The sequence below is a fragment of the Thalassophryne amazonica genome, chromosome 18 (assembly GCF_902500255.1).
Source record: "Thalassophryne amazonica chromosome 18, fThaAma1.1, whole genome shotgun sequence".
Lineage (NCBI taxonomy): Eukaryota > Metazoa > Chordata > Actinopteri > Batrachoidiformes > Batrachoididae > Thalassophryne > Thalassophryne amazonica.
In genome coordinates, this window is record NC_047120.1 from 46767934 (window position 1) to 46786756 (window position 18823).

The window sequence follows — 18823 nt, forward strand, 5'->3', positions numbered from 1 at the left end:
CAAAAGTAGCTGCTGCAGCCAGATCATGCGTGGGCATCTCTTGGTCCTCTAGTTATTGGGGTCCTCAACACTGAGGCAGCTGTGTGCCGGATCATCATGCCCAGAAAAATGCACCAAGGTCATTCCAGTGGTACCAAACGACCCTCCAAACACACCATGTACCAAAGGCATCCAGTAGTTGCCTCAGGTCACTGGTTGGCATCCAAGTCTCACACAACAATACAGTAAGACAGGAAGCACCACAACCCAAAAGACGTGGACCTTCGTTATCCTGCAGAGACATCAGCATCGTCCAACACCTCTGTAGAGCAACCTCGTGATTGATTACGCTTCTCCCTACGCATCTCCCAGTCTCAAAGTCCAAGGACCTAGAGACAGGAATGTCACTACTGAAATGTGTGAACATCTCAACAAGTTCAACACTTTTCCCACATACGGATGCACTTCTCGCATTTCTCGCACAGCATTTCCAGTGCTTCCAAAAAGTCAAAGTCAACAAACCTTTCCTCCCCAACAAAGACACCCAAGGTTCAACTAAGTTTAATGCTTTTATTTTGAAAATATAGTTGCAATATGAGGAAGAACAAACTGACGTCTTCTGTAGTACATTATTTGTTACTGGTTTGTTTTTTTTGTTTTGTTTTTTTTTTACAAAGTGTTTCAGATATCTCTGACATTCATCTCGAACACAATCCAAATGGCGAGCAAAGCTGTTGAGAACACTGAGCTTCAGTTTTCACCCCTTGATAAAACTCCGACGGCTCCATCCTGCTCCTTTTTCCTCAAACCAAACTCTTCGAATCCTTCACATCAACACAAACAATAAGCCACTCTTCCCATAAGCCTTTTGTGAATCATCAAATTGCTGCTATTCACCAGTTGCACAGTGTTGAAAGGCAGTGGCTCGCTGTGCACATCAGCACAACGCACTGTTGCCCATGACAGCAACAACACAGATGTCGCTGAAAAAAGAATTATTATTTTTTGTGCTGGAGAATAAATGTAGGCACAGTGTTCATCGTGGATGTTGTGCCATGCTGCGAGGAAATAATGAGATGAGTCTAAGAGAAAGAGGCGATTCTTAATTGTTTGAGTTACATCTGTAGTCTGTAATGAGTGTGCGATTGTTATTTTTACGTGTGCATTGTGTTGCTGTGGGCTTGTGTTATACTGAACAAGACAACTAACCGTTGTATCGCTCATTGTTTTTGTGATCAATGTGTATCTGTCATTGTCAGAATAATGTTTTAGGATTGTCATGTGATAATGATTAATTGTTGTTGTTTTTCATAATACATGAGTAATTACCCGTGGGCTCACTCAAAAAGTGGCTCATTGGATGAACTCAATTCAGTTATGTGTAGGATTTCCATCTAATAAATATATGTAGCCTCAACTCAAATAAAGCACATTCATGCAAGACAATGTAATTTAATTTAGTTGGGACGACATATTTATTAGATGGAATACAGTCCAGTGTGTCAGTTTTTTAGTGTATCACACAAACACATGACTCATTAGATGAACTCAATTCAGTTATGTGCAGGATTTCCATCTAATAAATACAACCCCAATTCCAGTGAAGTTGGGACGTTGTGTGAAATGTAAATAAAAACAGAATATAATGATTTGCAAATCCTCTTCAACCTGTATTCAATTGAATACACCACAAAGACAAGATATTCAATGTTCAAACTGATACTTTTTTGTTTTTGTGCAAATATTTGCTCATTTTGAAATGGATGCCTGCAATACGTTTCAAAAAAGCTGGGACAGGGGCAACAATGCTCAAAGAACACCTGTATGGAACATTCCACAGGTGAACAGGTTAACTGCAAACAGGTGAGTTTTATGACTGGGTATGAAAGGAGCATCGCCAAAAGGCTCAGTTGTTCACAAGCAAAGATGGAGCGAGGATCACCACTTTGTGAACAACTGCGTGAAAAAAATAGTCCAGTTTAAAAAACAATGTTTCTCAATGTTCAGTTGCAAGGAATTTAGGGGTTTCATCATCTACAGTCCATAATATAACCAGAAGATTCAGAGAATCTGGAGAACTTTCTTCAAGGAAGCAGCAAGGCTGAAAAACAATATTGAATGCCCGTGACCTTTGATCCCTCAGGCGGCACTGCATTAAAAACCGACATCATTGTGTAAAGGATCTTACCGCATGGTCTCAGGAACACTTCAGAAATCCATTGTCAGTTAGCACAGTTCATGGCTACATCTACAAGTACAAGTTAAAACTCTACCATGCAAAGCAAAAGCCATACATCAACAACATCCAGAAAAACAGCTGCCTTCTCTGGGCCCGAACTCATTTGAAACGGACAGACGCAAAGTGTAAAAGTGTGCTGTGGTCTGATGAGTTCACATTTCAAATTGTTTTTGGAAATCATGGATGTCATGTCCTCCGGACAAAAGAGGAAAAAGACCATCCAGATTGTTACCAGCACTAAGTTCATAAGCCAGCATCTGTGATGGTATGGGGTTGTGTTAGTGCCCATGACATGGGCAACTTACACATCTGTGAAGGCACCATCAATGCTGAAAGGTACATCCAGGTTTTGGAGCAACACATGCTGCCATCCAAGCAACGTCTTTTTCAGGGACGTCCCTGCTTATATCAGCAAGACAATGCCAAGACACATTCTGCACGTTACAATAACGTGGCTTCGTAGTAAAAGAGTGCGGATACTAGACTGGCCTGCCTGCATTCCAGACCTGTCGCCCATTGAAAATGTGTGGCGCATTATGAAGCGCGAAATACGACAACGGAGACCTCGGACTGTCGAACAACTGAAGTCATACATCAAGCAAGAATGGGAAAGAATTCCACCTACAAAGCTTCAACAGTTAGTGTCCTCAGTTCCCAAATGCTTGTTGAGTGTTCTTATGTTGCGTTCACACCGCACGCGACGCCACAAATTCGCTTCCCTCGCCTGGCAATGGATGCGCCACCATCGCCCGGTGTGTCGCTCTGCTTGGGCGGAAACTTTCGCTGTGAAACTTCGCCTGCATCATCAAATAGGAGGAGCTTCCATTCCGCTCGCCATTGAGTCAACATGGCGGACCTTGATCACACGGAGTGAGTTGCTGTGCTCTATTTGTTGTGGAAAGCCGGCAAACGTCGCCAGCGGCATTGTCGCTGGGTTCACAACATCCTCATGAGATGTTCCCAATTCGGGGAGTTTCATCATTTGCTGCAGGAGCTGGATCTGGATGACGGCCACTTTCAGCGGAACTTCTGCCTCTCCAGGACCCAGTTTGAGGACCTCCTGTCCCGTTTGCGCAGGCACATACAAACAAAGAAAAAAAAAACTGGCTGCCGCTGTGGTTCCTCACTCTCTCTCCCTCAAACTCTGTCATCATTGTGTTATAAACCAGTCACCATTTGTTTTATCGTAGTAAATAAAATGATCTTCACGGATGATTCATTCGCACGCATGTGGAAAAAAAAAAACTAGCTGCTGCTGCAGTGCTGCTCGCTCTCACCTCATCAAACTCTGTCATAAGTCCTGCTCACAGGGTGGTTGCCAGACACAGGACATGTCTACATCAAGTATAAACTCCAGACATCTTCACGTCACTACATATCCAGTCCCTGATTGGTCATCGCGACGCGACAAGACAAAAAAGTTCAGATTTATCAACTTGGGGAGGAGGGCGACACGATATTGCGCCACAAGCGTGCCAGTCACTTCATTCGCGTCCATCGTGTCGCTTTGCGTGGCTTGAACTTTTGTGGCGCCACAATACGTCCTTCCATAGGGATTACATGGCAACCTGTCGCTTGCATCGCGTGCGGTGTGAATGCGGCTTTAGAAGGAAAGGTGATGTAACACAGTGGTAAATATACCACTGTCCCAGTTTCTTTGAAATGTGTTGCAGACATCCATTTCAAAATGAGCAAATATTTGCACAAAAACAATAAAGTTTATCAGTCTGAACATTAAATATCTTGTCTTTGTGGTGTATTCAATTGAATATTGAAGAGGATTTGTGAATCATTGTATTCTGTTTTTATTTACATTTTACACAATGTCCAAACTTCATTGGAATTGAGGTTATATATGTAGCCTCAACCCACATAAAGCACATTCATGCAAGACAATCTAATTTAATTTAGTGGGGATTACATATATTTATTACATGGAATAAGGAACCAGCTCCCAATTCAGATCAGGGAGACAGACACCCTCTCTACTTTTAAGATTAGGCTTAAAACGTTCCTTTTTGCTAAATCTTATAGTTAGGGCTGGATCAGATGACCCTGAACCATCCCTTAGTTATGCTGCTGTAGACTTAGACTGCTGGGGGGTTCCCATGATGCACTGAGTGTTTCTCTTTTTGCTCTGTATGCACCACTCTGCATTTAATCATTAGTGATTGATCTCTGCTCCCCTCCACAGCATGTCTTTTTCCTGGTTCTCTCCCTCAGCCCCAACCAGTCCCAGCAGAAGACTGCCCCTCCCTGAGCCTGGTTCTGCTGGAGGTTTCTTCCTGTTAAAAGGGAGTTTTTCCTTCCCACTGTCGCCAAGTGCTTGCTCACAAGGGGTCGTTTTGACCGTTGGGGTTTTTACGTAATTATTGTCTGGCCTTGCCTTACAATATAAAGCGCCTTGGGGCAACTGTTTGTTGTGATTTGGCGCTATATAAATAAAATTGATTGATTGATTGACATGGAATCCAATCCAATGAGTCAGTTTTTTGAGTGACAAACAAATGACTCATTGGATGAACTCAATTCAATTATGGTGTCAGGGCGTGGCACAAACCAGGTGGACACAAATGCAAACTCTCACAGCGGGGGCAGTTAGAATAAGGTTTAATCGTAAAAACAGGCAGGGATTCGGTACACAAATGGTCCAGCAGCGAGGCAAAGGTGCAGACAGACGGCAGGCTGAGGCTAGGTCCAACAGACAGGCGGAAGTCAAACAACACAGCGTGGTGGCAGTCAGAGACAAAGACAAAAAACGTGGTCGAGGACAAAACAGGGTCAAATACCAGCAGGCTAAATACGAGGCAGAACAAGGCAAGGTGTGAGGGCTGGAAAGTGATTAACATTCAACAATCAGGCAGTAAGCTGTAAGACTGAGGGCTTAAATAACTGGTGGTGTAATTAGTAGAACAAGACACAGGTGTCAGTGAAGGTTCTGGAAGAGAGCGTGACCAGGGAAGACAAAGGTAAGTGCAAGAGAGTGAAGGCAGGAAAACAGAGTGGAGTGATGAAAGAAATAAAGACACGTGAGCAGGTGCAAGAGCGGGAGTGAATGAAAATACAAAGCAGACAGATACAAAGTGTGAGACAAAGACACAATGGCTGGTGCAGTGATATGGAGTGGAAACATACTCAGACGGTGTGAGGGGAAACAGCGAACTATGAGCAAAGCTAAAATAGAATATATGAACAAGACCTGAGGGAACTAAGTAAATGGCGGAAAACGAGATCAATAATCACAATCAAAACTATAACCGGAGTGAGATGGATTAAAATATCAAAGTGAATGCAATAACCAATAGTGAGGTGACAACATAAACTAAGACTACATAATGAACAGAATGACAGAACCAGAGACTACAAAATAGTGCAATAAATAAAAGGAATTAACTGATAAGCAATGAATGCAATAAATAACAAACGGAACATAATCAGATGAGAAAACTCTTGAAGGCAAATAATCAAAACCTGTGACTAAAGCATAATAGAATAAATATAAGTAAGTAAGTCCCTTCGGCTGCTCCCTTGTTTGCACTCGGGGTTGCCACAGCAAATCCAAGGTGGATCTGCATGTTGAATTGGCACAGGTTTTACGCCAGATGCCCTTCCTGATGCAACTCCACATTATATGGAGAAATGTGGCAGGGGTGGGATTTGATCCCGGAACCTTCTGCACTGAAACCAAGCACTTTAACCACTTGGCCACCACCCCTGCTCATAATAGAATAAATATGATAAACATAATTAAACTAAGACTAAAGCAACCTGAGGGACCAAGAGTGAAAGTAAACAATAAAGAAAAAAACAAATATGTGGCGAAGAAAAGATACACAGAGAATAAACAAAACCAATAATAAACTGAGCATGGAAACCTGACATGAACCAAAACATAACTTAAGCAAGACTATGATACATGACATGACTAAAAAATGCAAAAGGCTCTGAGCATGGGAATGGAAAAATGTCAAGAACTACAACAACTGCCCCTAAAGGGCTGGATCATGACATATTGGCAGGATTTCCATCTAATAAATATATGTAGTCCCAACTAAATTACATTAAATGATCTTGCATGGGTGTGCTTTATTTGAGTTGGGGCTGCATATACTACTCATAATTGAATTGATTTCATCCAATGCATCAGTTTTATTGAGTGCATGAAGACAGTCAGGGCTACAGCAATCTAACATTTGACCCAATAACCTTGTGTGCCACATTTGGACCAACTCTGACTGAAAATCAAATTCCTTGACCTTTGCCAAAGAATGATTTCAGAGTCAGTCTTTTAGTTTTGGTAGAAATCAGCAAAAGCACCGGGGAGGAGTATCAACAAACAGACAGATAGGCATAACCTTGTCCTCTTTGACCTTTGGAAAATTTGACCTTGCTGGGTAATTCCAGAACCCACCTCATATGGGTACAGTAATCAATAAAAGAGTGAATAAATTAAATTTTGTTCTTTGATTTTGCACCAGTGATCTTGACTCCAGTGTTTTGACCTTTGGCACGTTTGACCTTGCCTGAGTAATTCCAGAACTGAGACTGGAAATGAGAGTCCTCTGTTGGGAATCTGGGCATACACTCAGTGCCTGGATGAGAGCCTCAAATATCTGGGAGGGACATGGAGTAGAGCCACTGCTTCTTCGCTTCAGATGCCAGCTGATGGTCTCTCTACGGAGGTCTTCCAGGTACGTCCAACTGGCAGGAGGCAACAAGAAGTCCCAGGACACACTGGAGGGATTATTTTTCCCCAACTGGCTTGGGAATGCCTCGGGATCTCCCAGAAAGAGTTAAAGGATGTGTCCGAGCTGCTTGATCAGCTGTCACGTCAAACCGGAAAAGTGGCAGGAATCACCAGTTGTACAACTTGGAGGTGGATTGGAATACAGAAGGATTTTCTTTTCTTTTTTTTTTAAGTGAAATTCCTGTTCCATTTTGCCACAAGGCACATGAGAGACTCAAGCCTAGACTTGGTCTTGACACTGAAGTCCAACTATTTATGAACCTGTATCTGATCAGCACCACAGACACCTCAGCCAAAAAAAAAAAAAAATCAACGGTTTCGTTTGCGCCTACAAACTGCTTTGAAAAATGTATGGTACAAAAAGTAAAATCGCCAGTCTATTCAGTTATGTGCATTTGGTTGTACCTTTTATGTGTAAATAATTCTGTCACTGAATTGGCCTTTTTTTTTTTTTTTTTTTTTTTTTGTAACAGATGCAATTAGCTTCATGTTTGGTTCAAGCCGGAGCTTCATGAATGTGCAATCAATTTTACCTGGAAAGAAACATTCTCAGTCTTCTAAACCTGTGATCTGAAATGGCCCTCGTTATGTCTGTATTTATTTTAAACAGGTGATTTGACCATAAAAGTTGAAATAAACCGGTGGCAGTTCACAGATGGCTGAGTAAATTTAATCAACTACATCCATCCTCATTTGGCTCGGCTGTGCACTAATATTGACTCAGTTCACTTTTAGGCTAATGTATGAGCAGCAGTTTAAGAAATTATACACAGTATTTACTAAATTACAGGTGGAAAAGGCAACCAAAATTAAAGCCAGATATAATTCTCATTTTCAGCTTCATATATTGAAATAGTTCGCTGAAAATTAAAAACAAAAGAAGTATTTATTGTCATGTGCAAAAGTTTTAGGTATTGTAGATTTTTGATAAAAAATGTAATGTTTGATTTTTTTTCTTTGTTAATTGGTGCGTCAACAGAAAATCCAATTTGAAATATCCAAACATTACTGTTTCAACAAAAATCAATTAATCAATTATTTTAATTTTATTTAAGAAAGATTCCAAGTAACATACTCCATTTTCAAACCAATTTAAAAAAGTGATTTCTGCTTTATGACGACACAAACCTTCTGATGATCTCTCAATAATAATATAGAATGTAAAAACTTTATTAAATACAACTTGATTTTCTTCCAAACTTTTTTTTTTTCCACAAGCTGGAAAGTGGTAACAGGTTTACTTATTTATATTTAGATCAAATATTAGATATTTAGTAGCATTACAGGTGATGTCACTTTCTATTTTTCACAAAATTAATTTGTGTTGAACTCTGTAGAGAGAGAAGAACCTTCCAGAAGGATAACCATCTCTGCAGCAATCCACTAATCAAGTCTGTATGGTAGAGTGGCCAGACAGAAGCCACTCCTTAGAAAAAAGCACATGGCAGCCCGTCTGGAGTTTGCCAAAAGGCACCTGAAGGACTCTCAGGCCATGAGAAACAAAATTCTCTGGTCTACTGAGACAAAGATTGAACTCTTTGGCGTGAATGCCAGGCATCATGTTTGGAGGAAACCAGACACCATCCCTACAGTGAAGCATGGTGGTGGCAGCATCATGCTGTGGAGATGTTTTTCAGCAGCAGGAACTGGGAGACTAGTCAGGATTGAGGGAAAGATGAATGCAGCAATGTACAGAGACATACTGGATGAAAACCTGCTCCAGAGCACTTTGACCTCAGACTGGGGCGACAGTTCATCTTTCAGCAGGACAATGACCCTAAGCATACAGCCAAGATATTAAAGGAGTGGCTTCAGGACAACTCTGTGAATGTCCTTGAGTGGCCCAGCCAGAGCCCAGACCTGGATCTGATTGAACATCTCTGTAGAGATCTGAAAATGGCTGTGCACCAACGCTCCAACCTGATGAGCTTGAGAGGTGCTGCAAAGAGGAATGGACAAAACTGGCCAAAGATAGGTGCACCAAGCTTGTGGCATCATATTCAAGAAGACTTGAGGTTATAATCACTGCCAAAAGGTGCATCAACAAAGTATTACTCAACAAAAATATAAACGCAACACTTTTGGTTTTGCTCCCATTTTGTATGAGATGAACTCAAAGATCTAAAACTTTTTCCACATACACAATATCACCATTTCCCTCAAATATTGTTCACAAACCAGTCTAAATCTGTGATAGTGAGCACTTCTCCTTTGCTGAGATAATCCATCCCACCTCACAGGTGTGCCATATCAAGATGCTGATTAGACACCATGATTAGTGCACAGGTGTGCCTTAGACTGCCCACAATAAAAGGCCACTCTGAAAGGTGCAGTTTTGTTTTATTGGGGGGGATACCAGTCAGTATCTGGTGTGACCACCATTTGCCTCATGCAGTGCAACACATCTCCTTCGCATCATCTGTGAAGAGAACACCTCTCCAACGTGCCAAACACCAGCGAATGTGAGCATTTGCCCACTCAAGTCGGTTACAACGACAAACTGGAGTCAGGTCGAGACCCCGATGAGGACGACGAGCATGCAGATGAGCTTCCCTGAGACGGTTTCTGACAGTTTGTGCAGAAATTCTTTGGTTATGCAAACCGATTGTTTCAGCAGCTGTCCGAGTGGCTGGTCTCAGACGATCTTGGAGGTGAACATGCTGGATGTGGAGGTCCTGGGCTGGTGTGGTTACACGTGGTCTATGGTTGTGAGGCTGGTTGGATGTACTGCCAAATTCTCTGAAACGCCTTTGGAGACGGCTTATGGTAGAGACATGAACATTCAATACACGAGCAACAGCTCTGGTTGACATTCCTGCTGTCAGCATGCCAATTGCACACTCCCTCAAATCTTGCGACATCTTTGGCATTGTGCTGTGTGATAAAACTGCACCTTTCAGAGTGGCCTTTTATTGTGGGCAGTCTAAGGCACACCTGTGCACTAATCATGGTGTCTAATCAGCATCTTGATATGGCACACCTGTGAGGTGGGATGGATTATCTCAGCAAAGGAGAAGTGCTCACTATCACAGATTTAGACTGGTTTGTGAACAATATTTGAGGGAAATGGTGATATTGTGTATGTGGAAAAAGTTTTAGATCTTTGAGTTCATCTCATACAAAATGGGAGGAAAACCAAAAGTGTTGCGTTTATATTTTTGTTGAGTGTATATACATGTGATTTCTTTCTTCTTTTTTTTTATTACATCTGCCAAGGATGTAATAGAATCATCAGTGTTTATTTGTCTGTCTGTTAGCAGGAGATCCATTTCACTTTATAAAGGCTTTGAAGGATTACTTCAAAAGTACTTGACGGATTTTCACCAAATTTACACCACAGATAGATATTAGAGCATGGAAGACTCCACTGAATTTTGGAGGTGATCTGGTTCTGGATTGGTGGATGTCAGAAATCTTTGTTTGCTCGTTTTTAATAAATTTGCAAAAATAAAAAAACAAACAAAACTTTATTCATGTCATTATGGGGTGTTGTGAGTTTAATTTTGAGGGGAAAAATGAATTTCATCCATTTTGCAGTAAGGCTGTAACATAAAATGTGGAAAAAGTGAAGTGCTGTGAATACTTTCTGGATGGATTGTATATTGGCTTAGAGTGTAAAGAAACTGCATTTTTCCCCATGTACACATACATGAAAAAATAAAATAAATAAACTGACAAACTTATCATTGTTCAATAGTGATACATAATGTTAAGAAACATTTTAGTTAAGAGGAGTTTATGACAGTTGAGAATCAAATAATTCTTCATGATTATGTGTTTGTTTTGTTTTATTACAGTGGCAAGGTGAGACGCAGGAGTTCTGTCCCAGCGCCAAAGTGGTGCTGGTCGGCTGCAAGTTGGACAAGAGGACAGACATCACCGTCATGCGAGAACTGTCCAAGCACAGACTCATTCCCGTCACCCATGAACAGGTACACAGCGGCTTTAAAAGGCACACTGGATATTTTAAGTGTGCTTCCTTCTCATTTTCGGCTGGAGTGAATTTACTTGCCTCAAGTGACGCTGATTTACATACAAACGTATTAGTATTGTCACTGACAAATGTCACCCAGCACTTTGCTCTACTGTGTGCACAAACCAGTGCTCAAAACATTTCTTAAAATGACATTTGCTTCAGATCATAACGGCCACGAATATGAAAGTGCACGTACGCACAGAGAGGAGAAGACAAATGGCCCGATGTGATAATATTGTTATTTTCTTTGTGTCTTGGAGCGATGAAGAGTGGCATGCATGAATTTTAATAGCCTATTTTCATGTAAATGTGAATTCCCACTTCTTGGCAACCCTTTGTCAACAAATTAACATTTTCTCATACCCCTCACAGAGCAAAGGTAACAATGTTAGTCAAACTTCTCTGCACAAACTGATCAGAAATCAGAGAAACTTTTAATCACGACAAATTACTTTACTACCTTTACTACCTACTTTATGTTTTCACCCGTTTGTTTGTTTATCTGTTTGTGAACAGCCTGGAGCCTGCAATTTTTCAAATATCATTATGAAGTTTTTACTGAAAATTCATATCCTGATAGGCAATAAGTGATTCAATTTTCAAGGTCATAGGTCAAAGTTCAAAGTCAGAAAAAATCCCTATCTTTACCATTGAATGAATTTTTCAAAAATTCATAACTGTCAAAAAAGATCTAATTTTTTTCATATTTGAGAGTCTTATGTAGGATGGTATCCATTATCGACTAACAAAGTTTGATCGGGATCTGACCCAGTTTACAGATTTTGTGACCATTTAAATTTCAAATTGAAAATCCCATTTAATGTATATTTTACATTGTATCTTAATCAGACTTGCCCCAATCACTCTCATATTTGAAAATGAGGTGTGGACTGGCACTCACTATTACCTGACAAAGTTTGATCCACATCTGATCCAGATTGTGGATTTTGTGGACATTTGAATTTAACATTGAAAACCCCATTTAATGTATATTTTACATTATATCGTAATCAAACATGCCACAATCACTCTCATATTTGAAAGTGAGGTGCAGACTGGCACTCACTATCGCTTGACAAAGTTTGATCCACATCTGATCCAGATTGTGGATTTTGTGGACATTTGAATTTAACATTGAAAACCCCATTTAATGTATATTTTACATTATATCTTAATCAAACATGCCACAATCACTCTCATATTTGAAAGTGAAGTGCGGACTGGCACTCACTGTCGCTTGACAAAGTTTGATCCGGATCTGATCCAGATTGTGGATTTTGTGGCTATTTGATTTAACATTGAAAACCCCCTTTTAATGTATATTTTTTACATTATATCTTAATCAAACATGCCACAATCACTCTCATATTTGAAAGTGAGGTGCAGACTGGCGCGCACTATCGCTTGACAAAGTTTGATCCGGATCTGATCCAGATTGTGGATTTTGTGGACATTTGAACTGGAACTGTATTTAAAAAAAATATTTTAAAGCATTTTACATTGTGTGTTTTAACAAAGTTGGGCAATCAACATCGTGAGAACTTGTAAAAGTTTTCTTTTGCCCATGTCTCTTTAGGGGCTCTGTAGTATTCCATGTGTAAAAGATATGAGGGGAAACATATTTCATGGAATTGTACTCTACATATAACAAGTCTCAAACTGGTAGCCCATGAGCCACATGATTACGGCCTGTAAGCACAACCTGTATTAACCTTGTATTGGTTTTCACTATATTAAGGTCGGGGGGGTAGATAATCCACAAACAAGGTGTCACTTGTCCAAAATCACTGGACAAAAGTGGGATTACAATATAGGTTAGAAATCAGGGCTAATACACAGAACAAGGGATGAAGTAACTGACTAAATACTGAGGGAGTCACACTCACAGGGAAGAGATACTTGTCCACATTAGTGGGGGACGGCAGGATAATATAATGGCAAAATAATATTGAACACAAGTAAATGAGAGAGACAAGTGTTATTGATGCAATGCCATGTTTGGTGCTAAACCTCCACTGGGAAGGAGATCAAGCTTCATGGTAGTAGACCTTGAATATTTTATAGTTGTGTGGAGGAACGCGGCTTTCTGTTTACCCCAGCTTGCCATCACGAGCACATGCGTCTATTAAGTGTCCGAACGAGCACTGCGGTCGAGGATCCATTAAAGCTCGGCAACGATAAGCTAAAAGCATGGGAAAAAGTAGTGATCCTCATCAATGTAATTTCTACGATGCACAATACAGTACTGAAGGGGCGGCGGTGGCCAAGAGTGCGCTTGTTTCCAGTGCAGAAGGTTCCTGGTTCAAGGCCACCTCAACTGAGGTGGATCTGCTGTGGTGGTGACCCAGAGTGAAACAAGGGAGAAGCCAAACTGCAGTACTGTGTGTCTTTTTGAAAATCAAATCTATTAACATATGTTATGTAAATACAACCCCACTCCCCCCCCCCCCCCCCCCACACACACACGCACATATCATTTCTATGAGATTTATCAAATGCGCAGCATGGTTTAGAGACCATTTAAGATGATAACAGCATCATTTCCACTACTTGAATCCTGCACAGTTTGCTCCTAAGTACCAGCTTTCAGCTGCACTTTCTTCAGTCACCTAATAGCACGTTACAGCGTGATCACATTGAGGAACACACACACAATCGTGTGTCACTGTTTTCCTCCAGCAATGTCACCAGCACCACATCAGACCCCCCACCCCACCCCTCCCACCCTCGAAGTTTTCAGTGTTCCTTCGAGTGACTGAGTGCCAATCCTGCCGCCAGTCCTTGTTGCGAGGTGAATCTAATGTGCACGTTTTGATGGTGGGAGGAAACTGGAGTGCTCAGAGGAAACCCACATGCAAAATCTAACCTTTGATCCTGATTGGTGACATGTGAACCTGATCCGTGTTCCGAATCACTCATCTTTGATTGCTTGTCTTTGATCTTGATCACAATGCTTTGATCCTGATTGCTGACCTTTGAAATGGATTGCTGAACTGTTATCCCAATCGATGTTCTTAGTCACTCATCGTTGATTGATCTTTGTGCATGATCACACTTTGATCTTGAATGCTGACCTTTGATCCCGATCTTTGTTCCTACTCACATTTTTGGTGATGTTTAATAAACACCATGCTTTGATCTACTAAGATAAGATGATTCAGATTACTAAACTTTCATCTTGATCCTTCTTTCATCTTTGATTGTTGATTCAATCCTAATTGCTAACATTTGATTTTAATCACACACCTGTGGATTTCTAATCTTTGAACCTGATAAAGAAAGTTAGATTTTCATTGCTGTTTGTCTTTTTTTGATCCCAAGATCAAGATGAAATAAATCAGGATTGAGTGGCATATCCAGATCTTTGATCCTAATGACAAAACCTAAATCTTAATTGACTGTATCCTGTAACGAAGGAAAAGGATCAAGGGTCAAATAAAGGATTTGCTCATTGCTCAAGATCAAGGACCAAAGACAGCATCAAGATCAAAAGGAAACAAGATCAAAGCTTGAAGATAAAAGAACAAAGGCAGGCAGAATTCCCCTGAACAAGATTGAAGGAGTTAAAGCTCAAAGGCTGGATTAGGATAAAAAGAATTACAATCAAAGATCAAATATGACAGATCAAAGAGCACCACTTGATCAGGATTGGAGTAGATAGGATCAAAGCTTAAAGGAGTCCGGATCATAGATCAATGTAAGATCTTACGCTTGATCCAGATATGCACCAAAAATTTTATCAGCTCCTCCTTGGCCGAAGTCGACATCTGCATCAAAAAGAAAACAATAATCTACTTAGAAAAACCAAATACACTGTGTCTATACATATAAATATAACCAGACATTAATAGAAATGAACACAGAATAAATGATCAAGTTTCACTTTGCTCCAGGCTGAAATTCTCTCTTTTTTTGTTCCTTTTTAGGGCACTAACTTGGCGAGGCAGATAGGAGCTGTGGCCTACGCCGAGTGTACCTCAAAGTACTCGGAGAACAGCGTCCGTGACGTATTCCACGTCACCACCCTGGCGTCTGTGTCACGCATCCATCGGCCTCAGCTGAAACGTGCCGGCTCACGTCGCGGCCTCAAACGAATCTCCCAGCAACCGCCTCGGACTGAGATTCTGGAGCACCCGCCGGCAATCCACAAGGACCGGGCCAAAAGCTGCGTGCTCATGTAGGGCCGCGTGTGCCGAGGAACCGCTCTGCACACAAATTTAATTTATTGGTGATTATTTTGTGAAATTGTTGCACTGCATCAAAGGGACAATGCGCTGAGTGCTGTCCCGTGGAGCGCCTGGAGGGATCGTTTCATCTCTGTGTGGCCGTTTTCTCATCACAAGAGCCGTTTGTCTTTGATGCTTTTAATGTGAGTAAATGGGACAGAGACACTTTGTGTCAGTCAGTTAGCAAATGACACAGGAAATAGCCGAAAATGAGGACGGGGAAAAAGATCACATCAACGTGTTGTTTCCTGTTTTGAAAATGCTATTTCCTTCTTTAAGTAAATGAAGCACAAAATGATGCACGCAAACTGTCCCACGTTATCTGTAAATGTCAAGGAATTAACTCCACTGCTGCGCCTCATACAGTGTGTTAAACAGAAAATCAGAAAATGCAGAGAGAGAGAGGAAAAAAAGTGTGCTGAGATGGCATTAATTTTCTGAAACCACAAGTGCTTTTAATATTCAAAATATCACCTTATACCGGAGTGTTGTGAAATTAATATTATTCTTAATAATGTTCCGCACTGGGAAGGAAAGTCAAAGAGGGAGATTGTTGTTGTACGTGTCATAAATAAAACATCTCTGCAAAGCCATTGACAGTGAGTCACTTCTTTTTTTTTTCTTTTTTTTTTTTTTTGCACAGGGGCGGAAACATTTATTTGTTTTGGGTGGAGGTGGTGGTGTGGGGCGTTGCTCATTGAACATCACTATCTCAGTGATTTACAGACACTCATGACTTTCAGAGCAAGTTGTTTCATTTATTGTTCTGGATGTTCCCAAATCCATAAATGATATTCTGAAACAATTGTTTTGTTGTGCTTCAAAACATTTCAAAACAGTAACCCACACTGAAAAAAGACCAACTTAAAAAGTTGTTTGTTGGTAACATGTAAAGGAATTAAGTTGTTTGAACTTAGTTAATAAGTTAGATCAACTCTATCTTACAAGCTTAAGTTCAAATAACTTAATTCATTTAGATCTTTCCAATTGAAACAATTAATTCAAACTGGTTCAACTATTCTCTTTTTCAGTGCAAATATTGAAGCTACTGTTCTATGTTTTGAGCTTCATGAAACAGCGAATAATTTTTTGAAGCATTTGTGATTAACGTCAAAGCATTTTAGGGTTTTGAATTTTTTTGAAAGTGAAACATTTTATGAAGTAACTGCTTTTGTCAGGCTTAAGGATGCGAAGTGGTTGGACACAAACGCAGGATTTAGATGTGAGAGTTACTGAATTTAATGTCGGTTCAGGCTGGGTTTGATACACAAAAAGACAGGCCATAACAAGCAACAGTAGCTGAAGCATTTGGCAGAGACAAGATAAAAAAAAAACAAAAAAAAACAGGCAGACTGGTCAAAGACATGGATAAGCAAAAACAGGATGAAATACTTTGAAGACCAACATTTGAAAGAGACACAGGATGCAACAATCTTGTAACCAGGTGAAGGAAAAGGCACGACTAATAAAGAGGGAGTGATGAGGAGGAAATGCAAGACAGGTGTGGCGGAAGGATCTGGAATGGGGCGTGGCAAGCAGGAAAGAGGACAGGAGGGAAACGCCCAACACCAAACACCAGACACCAGACAAGAAAAGTACCTGACACAAAACCCAAGCAAGAATAACACAACAGAAAAAAATAATACAATAACAAAACTCCCCAACACACCCCGCAAGCCCAATCATGACAACTTTCTGAGGCTTTTTTAAAATTAGTGTTTTATGATGTTTGAAAGAGTGATTTTTTTTTTTAAGGAGGTTGTTTCAGTTAGTGTTTCCAAAGAATTCTAAAGTGTTTTTTTTATTTATTTAGTGCTTTGATACAATCAGGAATTTTTTTTGCCTACTTAAGCATTTAAAAAACAACACCCATAATGACAAGATGAAAAAAGTTTTACAAATTTATTAAAAATAATGTTTGGGTTCTGCTCTGACATACACTTCTTCTTCTGTCGAGTTTATTGCTGGTTTGCAAACTGGCACGGTGCATTACTGCCACCACCTGTTTGGGTGTGGAGCATGGTGACTGAACTTAAACCCACCACAGTTCCACGAAAAAGACAGCTAAATGATATGACAGTCTTTTTATGATCGACTTATGAAATTGGGGGATATAAACCGCTGCTTCTGTCTTTCCTGTGACTGGATCTTTAGATCCATCTATGTCACTCCATGTGGAAAACTTTGAGAAGAATTTAAACATGAAATCTAACATCTATCTGCACCATCACACTGAAAAAAGATTCAACCAGCAAAGAAATATTTGGTTCATCTGCAGTTATTGTTTCACTTGGCCTCTGCATGAAGACCCGCCTTTCCAAACAAACTTTTTTATTGATTAATATTTAAGTTTATGAATTCTGGTCCATTCCTGTGCGGCTGCTTGGTGCTAATGCTGAATAAATACCAGGTCACGGTGTCTGCTTTGTGCTGTCGGGTCTCGCTGCTCAGCAAACAGCTGCTTATCTGAAGCACTAACACCACGAGTGTGAGTTGACAAAGAACCAGCTTGACCCCAAATAACCTCCTTTACGCGTGCTTGTTTTATGTCTTAAATTTAGTCTATGATGCAGAATGACATGATTTCTGAAGTGGGAAAAAAGTTTTATTCACTTCATGAGAATATTACCGTGATGTTTCACATGACCAAATAAAGTAAATACACCTGGAGATAAAATGCAAGCAAAAAAAGGGAAAAGAATTAATTAACTAGAAGCACTCAGAGAGCGCAAATCTCCACCAAAGCCATGGGGTCACTGACTCCATAACATCTACATGCCGTGAAATCATTGAACCTAAAAAAGTCTAACAATGATGTTTGTTCAGTATTAAAAAAGGTTTCATCTGCTGTGACTGGATAGCATGTATCCTTAGCGCTTGGCATCACAGTTTGGTGCAACTTGCACCTTTCCCAGAAGCTACTGTCATCTGAGCACTGATATTGATATTGCATGTGCTTACAAACAAAAACAAATAAGCGACAAAATTCAATTTATTATTCAACTAAACTGCAAATATATGAATTTTTTAACATTTATGAAACACTTCTCTAAATAAATAACAGTAAATTCTGAAATAGAACTATTTTTTAAGTGTTGCATGTGCTACACAAGGCCACAGGGTCACTGACCCTAAAGAGATTCCCTCCTTGGCACAGTGATCTATTCAACAATTCAGTGTTACAACCAAAACTATGATACATACACTTTTCTTTCCTTTATATTTGACATCCTTGACCATGAAAACATACCACTAGAACTTGGAATCACTTTTATGTCTTTATTAGTTCAAGAGTTATTGTATAAAAACGATTTTTCGGTAATGGCGGTTTTCTTCTGGATCTAGCGCCATAACATTTGAAGCTACATCAAATCTGATGACACCTTACTGAATCAGTACAGATTCAGCTACAATTTGGTGTTAGTTGTGCATCTATAGCTTCATTTGTCACCTCACACTGACACATTTTCTATTTTCCCTATATTTTTGCATATTCTGGATCACCAGATCCAGAATCCGGATCCAATCATCACCAAACTTTGTTGTTTGATAGAACATTTGACTATGTTACACCCTAATTTTTTTCAAGCCTTTCTGCCTTGTTTTTGTGGAGTTAGAAACTAGAATGTCAAAATTCCCCCTATCCCGCAGTGGTG

General features: G+C 40.2%; 1 protein-coding gene across 1 annotated transcript in view; it reads left to right on the top strand.

Moving 5' to 3' along the window:
* Positions 1-15758, top strand: part of LOC117531033 (rho-related GTP-binding protein RhoN-like) — a 58498-nt gene extending 42740 nt beyond the window's left edge. Inside the window, exons 4-5 of the mRNA XM_034194039.1 lie at positions 10763-10897; positions 14868-15758. Of these exons, the coding sequence (XP_034049930.1) occupies positions 10763-10897; positions 14868-15122 (390 nt within the window). The 3' untranslated portion in view covers positions 15123-15758. The remainder of the gene's footprint in view (positions 1-10762; positions 10898-14867) is intronic.
* Positions 15759-18823: the final 3065 nt, after the last annotated feature.